This window comes from Charadrius vociferus, unplaced genomic scaffold (assembly GCF_000708025.1).
Source record: "Charadrius vociferus isolate BGI_N301 unplaced genomic scaffold, ASM70802v2 scaffold19, whole genome shotgun sequence".
NCBI classification, from domain to species: Eukaryota; Metazoa; Chordata; class Aves; order Charadriiformes; family Charadriidae; genus Charadrius; species Charadrius vociferus.
In genome coordinates, this window is record NW_009650173.1 from 2,915,248 (window position 1) to 2,923,524 (window position 8,277).

Below are 8,277 nucleotides of genomic sequence, written 5' to 3' on the forward strand. Positions count from 1 at the left end.
TAGGCAAAGCACAGGTCCCTACAGCACTCACAAGTGCTGCACCCCAATGGACTCTAACACCGATCACCAGTTGTCTGCCCCTATGGCGCTGTGCTCGTTTAGATTAAATCCACCCAGCAAGCAGGCAAAGAGGCCACGGCTTGTCACTGCTGTCCCACGGGGACATATTCACTCACAGACACCTCACCCAGCCCACACCACGACCATCAGCCCCTTCCCTCAAACTCAAACCCTTCGTGCTGTTAGAAGAGCTGTACCACACACCCAAGGAGAGGAAAGGCCATGCTGGCCCTGCCTTGTACCCGTGGCTGAGCGCTCCCAACCATCGCTCCTGCCCAGTTCTCCTGTGCAGACTGCTTCGCTGTAGCCTGAAAGCCTGCTGTAGCTTGGCACCGATGCCAAGCAGTGACTCACACAGTGCAGTGATATCTGTCATTCAGAACTTGTACTCTCCAGCAGGCACTGCCCGTAGGCAGGAACTCATTTTCAAGATGGAAATCTCATCCTCTTCACAAAGTGAGGTGAGCCCAGACGGCACACAGAATCAGGAACCAGAAAGGGAATGCACTTCTGCCAAAGAGGCAACCAATGCAACGGCACAAGTAACTTCAGAAAAATAGGATCAGAAATTCTAAGAACAAGAAACTGCATTTACACCCTCACGTTTTAAAGCATGGGTTAACCACTTTTTCCCAAGAAAGTGCATTTATAATAAAAAGTTTTAGTTAAACCTAAAAACTACAAAAAATAACTACTAAAAGGGTTACACTTCCCCCATACTATTAGTTTTCAAGAACTGATTATCTTTTAGAAGTCCTTTCTAACTGACTAGAATAAGCCTCTTATACGTTTGTCTTCCATCCCCCACTGGAATACAGTAACACATTGTCCTATTGCACACCAACTCAGCATCTCGCTTTTGGAGAAAGTACTCTGGAGAAGAAATAACCAGTGGCACCAGACACCACTAATGACTGAAGAGTTACTTAGCGATACATTACAGAGTAGTATCTCAAAAAGGATTGTGTTTTTAAAAACAGCTCACCACATGGGTTTGTAACAGTTATTATTACTTTTCTTTCATGATTAAATTACCTTTTAACCCGATTAAAATAGCTTTCTTCTCCCAAATAAAAGAACAGCTTTATCGACACTGCGTATGGCACAAAATTTGTTATTTCTTGCAACAGTAACTCTAACAAAGTTCTGCTGGCATCATCCCAAAGATATATCCACAAGAGTCAAAATTAGATCTCCAATGATGGTATACATTTTCCTGCTTGCAATTGCCTGTGTTGCACAGCTTGGGATTTCCACTGTAGATTAGGCATAGATAAAATATACAGCCGTAAGAAAACCCAAAGGCCTTTCATTTGTTCCAGCTCTTTTCTAATTACAGCTGGCGACATCAATAAGACTTACAGACAGAGCAAAGCACTGCAGGGATGAAGATAACTAGCCATAAACAGTACGCTCTGTGGCAGCCAAAGACAGACTGGCTTAAAAATCCAGAATATCTTTACCATCCCAGGAGACTCAATAGGAGTTTAGTGTACAGAGTAGGATTCAGCTGGGGAAAGTCATCTTCCCCAGCAATTTTTCAATATGGTGCCATTTTAGCTTAAAACAGCATAGTAATTTGTCATATAGTTATAGTATAGCAGTATAGTTAGCTGACAAGCTTGAAGAAAAGCTGTGGAATATCAAGCAGAAGATGTTCTTCAGCTCTGTCCACGACACAACAATTCATAGATCAATGCTACATGACGGAGTCACATACTGCGAGGGCAATTAGAAAAAAAAGACTGTTTAGCATAAGATTCAGTGCTGAGGCTAAAGAAGGCAGAGAGAGCTCATTCATGGAGAGGCATTTCCCATCTCCACAATTTTGATACTTGAATAGAAAGAGTCAATAGACTTGGCTTTAGGTGTGGAAAAAGAAGGATTATCTTGGCCCTACAGAAATTAAGAATGAGCAAAGCTAAACTACAAGTACAGGCTAAACTCGGGTAACATTGGCTTTGGTAATAACTGTATAAATTCTATCCATTTCCACAAAATAATTTTATTAGATACATGAATACAAAAGATTTACAAATATATTAGTGTTTTCAATGCTGGAGTATAGAAAGTAATCTATATTTATAAAGTCACACACACATGTTAGTAACTCTGTCTCCAAAATACTGCATAAAAATACTTGGATTACTACTATGAAACTGACCTAGCAGTCTCTTTCTCTCTTTGTCAGAGAGCTTTGAATCTTCATCAATAGCTTTCAATAGAGATAATAGTTCATCTTTTGTGGTCTTCTCTGTGTTGGAACGATACTCTCTTTCATCAAGTTTTTGGCAAAAGGTATAGCCTAAAAGGAAACATGAGACATTCAGATAATTAACACCACCGTCACCCACCCCTGAGATTCTATAGGCCCATCCTCCTCTAGAGTCAAATTAGTCATTGTTATGGCAAGTATTTTTGCATCATCTCAGTCTCTTCTATTTCTTATCTGGGGGCACGACAAGAATAAAAAGTTAAGTTTAAACTGTTACCTGTTATCTTACTAGGATCTTGACCTTTCTGCAAAGCCACCAGTTTATTGCTGACCATTTTATGCAGTGTCCCTGGGATCTTGAATAGGAAGACAGGACAGTCAAACAGCAGGTTAGAAAAAGACAATTCTGCAAAAGCATACAAGATAACAAAAACCTGGTCATTTTCTAGCACTTACCTTTAACACATCTCTCTGGTGATCCACAAGGAACAAGATCAGGAGGTCAGTTTTCCCTCTGGATAAGGTTTTATTGTTGATAATAGCTTTAGAGAATGTTCTTTTCACAACCATCCTGTTGTCACTCTAAAGAATAATGTGAAATAACGACCAGAAGAGGAGGATTAGTTTCCCCTTTAAGAAGGGTATCACCTTTGTTCTTCTAGAGTCATAGCTTTTCCTGTAGTCACATATTCAAGCTGCAAATGTGTTTTCTGACTGGTATCCAGGACCTCAAGAGTTCAATAAGTGTAAAGCAACATGTAACAGTTAAGTAAGCACATTTACCTCCTTCTGTAGTTTGAGCTCAGAGTTATGTGCTGCAACAGCCATGAAGTACAGTAGTCTTCTGAACTCCTCCCTGACTTGGCTGTCTAGAAGTTTCAAATAGAGTTGAACAGCTTCTAAAGATTGCTCCATCTTCCCATTCACTGGGGAGAGATAAAGGTATCTATTGCCATATTTATTTAAACAAATGTTACGATAAAACACCTAAATGAGCCACTGAAGAGATGTTTATCTCTCTAAACTCAACTGGTCAAATAAAGCAATTCATTCTCCCAAAAGTTTCTTGCAGGCTGATGAGAGCTGTTTGCATGCAGTCTGAGAACAGCCCACACCCAGGCTTTTAGCCTGATATTTAAGAAGACTCACTTTCAATTAAGTTCAATTACAGTTCAGCCATCTTGAATGGAATGTGAAATACTGAAAAAGGAAAATGGTTCTGTTAAGAAAACGAACGACCTCTTGTTGTAGAAAGAGAGATCTCCCAAGAAAAGAGGAACATGACCTAGATAAACGGGTTAGCTTGATGGATTCATTGCAAAACCCTTTGTAGGGCTTTGCCAAGTTTTCATTTAATTGGCCTTACTATGCAGAATACCTATTTTAGATGTGTGAATTATTTAAATGAAGTAGGTTGTACTAATAGCCCCCCTTTATCACATAGGGAGGAGGAATGGGATATAAATGCAAAATGTTCCTACCAACATGGAACAAGAATAATCAAGCCAGAGAAGGATGAAAAATAAGGAGAACGGGGATGAGAAGATGTTAATTGATGACTAAAGCATCAAAAGTTTTCTAAAATGCTGTCAAGACATGAAATTTAGGAAATGCACATTTCTATGGACAAGAAGGGAGAGTTGTGAATGGGATACAAAGCATCCACACAGCTTTAACTTTAGATCTTATTGCCTAAATATTAGGCCATATTTTATTTCCCATAGATATTTAGTTTCCATGAATACCAACTACTCCCAAATTATAGCACTCCAGTTTCACAGCCATTCGACACAGACCTGAACACAAACTATGGAACTGCATATAGCCGGGACCAAAAATTTCAAAGCACAGTCTTCACGACTAGAAATTTTAAAAAAAGCCCCAAACTTGCAGAAATTAACCTTTAAGCTTGGCTGATGTAGTAAATACTCAGTTAGTCAGTATATATCTCACGTAATCTTAGGACTATAGCTTTATTTTACTTACCTAATAGTTCTGCAATTCCTGATTGGATTTCAGATGCATGGCTTAACAGCGGCTCCTTTTTTTGGCCATAGTATCTACCAATATTTTCAAACAGCAGCAGTTTCCATGTGTCTGCTTTATCTGGTTGATCAGGCAAGTTCCTGCTAACATCTACCACCATATGATCTGGAAGATATTCCAAGCAGTCTATTGCTGCTGAGAGCCATTCATCTGTTCTAGAAGAGAGAGTGGTTTAACTTTGTAGCATTACTTACCAATGCCTTTCAGAGTTGGTTGTGTTGTTTTTCACAGAAAGTAAGTAGACGAGTTTCTCACTGCATGTGTAGGTACTTAAATACATTAGACACTGACACACACACACAAAGACACTTTTCCTGATACACTCAGTAGATCGTAGCCATATACCTCTTTGTTATGTATTTAATCAAGATGAAGAATTAGTAATCCACACACATAAACAGTCACAAGCAGTTAAACCTAAAGTTAGTAATGTCCTCTACTGTTAGACAAGGACATAATTATCACTAGATAAACAGAAACATGAACCTTGATCAGATTCAGACTGGTTTTCTGACTATGTTTTAAACTGTACTTATATACAGTATGAGGCTCAGCATTCTTGGCTTTTTTAATATAGTTGGAGAAACTAAATTATTCCCTTACAGGTAATTTTTTTTAAGGAAAAAAATTCAAGATGATAGCAAAATCTTCCCTCAATGCAGCAAACAATTTTCCCTCTGAATACAATCAAATACTATGATTGCACTCAAAACTCTGCCAGTGGTCAGCAGAAATTGTCTCAGCTACTTCTGGTTTAGATCTTAGCAATGGTTCTTTACCAGTTCATCCAGTAAAGCCTAACAGAGATACAAGTAGGCTCTTTTATCCCTTCTGCAGTACTGAAAGCAGAAAGTTCTTCAAAGTTGCAGAGGTGAGTGACGAATACTTACTGTGAGTCACTGAAAGCCTTGAGAATCTCTCTGTCTAGGTAGTTGCTTGTGATGACATATCCAGTTCCCTTTCTTGGTTGTGGAAGCTGAGGTCTGATCTCTTGGTGCTCAAGTAAAGATTCAAGGAGCGGAAGGTCTACAAGCTGCAGCAGGCGAGCAATTGTTTGTTCTCGCCATACTTCATTAATAACTAGGAAGGGTGGAATACACAAAGCACATGGAGATTCAGCATGTGCAAAAAGACAGATTATGAAAAAGACAACACCCCATGCTCCCATCAGTCCTAATCTAACAGATTGATTTTACCAAAATAAAGACTTACAGTAGCAGACAGTATAGCCCTTATCAGCTTTTAGTGCATTTTATCACTGAAAAAGGAAAGAATTACCCATTTGTTTAGTTAACTACAAGTGTCAGGGGAACTGCTTTTTGGATAAGTCTGGAGTGCCTAACATTCTTTGTGTTCTAATTTGCAAGCAATCTTTGTTCTAGATAAGGGATTAAAAAAAAAAAAAAGTGTAACAGTGACACTATCCTTATCACAGCTTCAACAATTATGATCTGGCTTGAGTTTTGAGAGTTTCTAGTTTCACTTTAACCAAATGAAAAAACGCATTAGATCATAGTTTAGTCTGAGAGAGAAGACATGAATTGTCAAGAACAGTATCACACAATACTGAAGGAGTGCCAGACGCTGCAGACACACTGTTAAAAAGCTAGGGAAGAGTTTTAGCTAACAGTAGACTATTGACCATGATTAAGTCAAGCACAGATATAGTGCAAGTAGTTGAATATTACAAAGAATGTTCCTAACACAAATCAAGCTCTATACAATTGTGTATTCTTCTCCACAGAAGTCAACACTGATTTATTTTGACTAGACATAATGGGTCCTGTCTGATGAAATAAAAAGGTAAAAAGCAAGCCTGCAAAAAATATAATTTGCCTTTGTTACAACATGGTGCTCTACACAAAATACTACGAGAGTCAGTTTGACTCCCTCTCCATTCCAACAGGCTTAAGCCTTTCCAGTCCTACAGTTATTATCTTCCTTCTTCCACAAATGACCGAGACATCATTTGGCTTACCTTGACGGGACAAACTATCTGAGATGTTTACTTGAGGGGTATTTGCAGGCTTTAAACTCAGGTTTTCCCAGAGATCCTCCAAGCTTTCTGGTTTGACAGGAGTAGAGTGAAACAACATGCTCTTCTCATGCCTGAGATTAAAAAAAAACGTTTTTATATATATTTATATCCATATATATGGGTAGCCAAACATACCATGTAACATACAGATATGGATAACTGTTTGAGATTAAAAAAAAAAATCTTTTCTCTATATAAATACTTACATCATCTTCTCCCCTTCTCCCTCCGCCCCCAACACTTTCCTGTCTAAGTCGCACAGGAGAATGTATAATACCTTAAAGAATTATATACGTGCAACTGTTGCACGGAAGTGCATAGTTCCTCTCTTGGAACTTGTCAAAGCCGGAATCAGCAAGATACCTCACTTACCACAGGAGAAAAAAAAAAAAAAAAATCTAAGAGGAGGAAATGGTTAAGGAGGAGAAATTATATAAAACAAACAAAATCCCCCCCTCAAAACACCTAGAGTTTTAAGACATTATTCCTGATGGCAAAACGAGGACAAAAAACTAAGATCTGCTCTTGAAAAACCCAGAAGGTTGCTGCCCTGTAGCAACACCACTCCTACAGTTATGCTGGTTTTTCATGCCATCAACTACTGGAAGGCTACAGAAACCTGTCACCCATTTCTGCGTGTTAGCTGGCTCTTCTCATAACTGCTTTCATATGCTATCAAGTAGCTACAAAATTACTATTTCTCCAAGCATATTTGTTTAATTTTGATTTCTATAGCTTCTTTGTTTTAGGGCACTGTAAAATCCTTTTGATGTCTGCTATCTTTGCTATGTATGTGACAAGCTGTGTGTATCAACAGATCTGTTTGCAATTCAATGGATCTGTGCCCTGCCCACAAGAAAAACACCCTCTTTCTACACTAATGGAACACAAATAACCTGGTTTCATGACTGTCCAATATATTCTAGAGTCTTGCTTTAACAGCCCTTGCGACGAATATATTTTTAAATATTGCATTTGATTAAACTGCTTTTTTATTTCTCACAAATCCTCCCCTCTCCAAATAAAGGCTTGGGACAGTTTGCTTTAGCACAGAACAAGAGCTAGATGTGGGAAAGAGGGGGGAGACGCAGGACCAAGGAACTATCCATTTTTAATCTCTGCTTCTAGAATTTTCTGATCAATTGGGTTGATGCACTTAAGTTCACATTTGCTACTCATGAACACACCAATCATATAAGGTATTTTCTTTTTAGATCAATACTACTTGCAATTTTCAACAGTGTGTATTGCTATAACTATTGCAATAACTACATGAATGTAGTTTCTGGTAAGAATATGTTTGGAGATGAACACTTGACAAAAACTGTTTAAGGGAAGTTACTTGACAAAGTGTCATCAACATAGCAGTGTGTTCTGTTTGGTGATGATTTATTTAGTTCCAGAGTTTTCTCTATTCACTCTTAAAGTGACAGGGAAACAAAACCTCACCATTGCACTTCCCTCTGGTTCTACAGTGGCGTACAATAGCATAACAGCCTGCTACCTAGCCTTGGAACAAATCATACACATATGAAGAAACAGCTGAAAACATTTCAAAAAGCTAAATTTGAACTGTAGTGAAGCTAAGATGATGAAAGAAGAAAACATTTTTTTACCTGTTTTATCCTTAAAAACTGGATGGGTTACTAGCTTATGCCAGAGCTAGGTGTGCAGTGACTAAAGATTGTTCCATGGCATTAGCCTGATGCACCTGAATTCAAGTTGGTTATATTGGTCTAGAGCCCAACAGATCAGTATCTGCAACGCACTTAATTTCTACCCTCCTAGCCCCCTCCCCCAAGGCAATGTGATAACAGACACAGAAAACAAGTAACTATGCAGACTGAATGATTTACTCTCTTCAAATTGCTGTTTCCTATCTTCCACCCACAAACATCTGTACAGTATCTACTCCTCC

At 38.6% G+C, this 8,277-nt stretch overlaps 1 protein-coding gene across 1 annotated transcript in view; it reads right to left on the reverse strand.

Moving 5' to 3' along the window:
- Positions 1 to 2,035: 2,035 nt before the first annotated feature.
- The window catches only part of DEPDC7 (DEP domain containing 7), a 6,750-nt gene continuing 508 nt past the window's right edge, over positions 2,036 to 8,277 (reverse strand). Inside the window, exons 2-8 of the mRNA XM_009892699.1 lie at positions 6,300 to 6,430; positions 5,212 to 5,401; positions 4,262 to 4,476; positions 3,059 to 3,201; positions 2,732 to 2,857; positions 2,553 to 2,631; positions 2,036 to 2,365 (exon numbers count right to left, since the gene is read on the reverse strand). Of these exons, the coding sequence (XP_009891001.1) occupies positions 2,151 to 2,365; positions 2,553 to 2,631; positions 2,732 to 2,857; positions 3,059 to 3,201; positions 4,262 to 4,476; positions 5,212 to 5,401; positions 6,300 to 6,430 (1,099 nt within the window). The 3' untranslated portion in view covers positions 2,036 to 2,150. The remainder of the gene's footprint in view (positions 2,366 to 2,552; positions 2,632 to 2,731; positions 2,858 to 3,058; positions 3,202 to 4,261; positions 4,477 to 5,211; positions 5,402 to 6,299; positions 6,431 to 8,277) is intronic.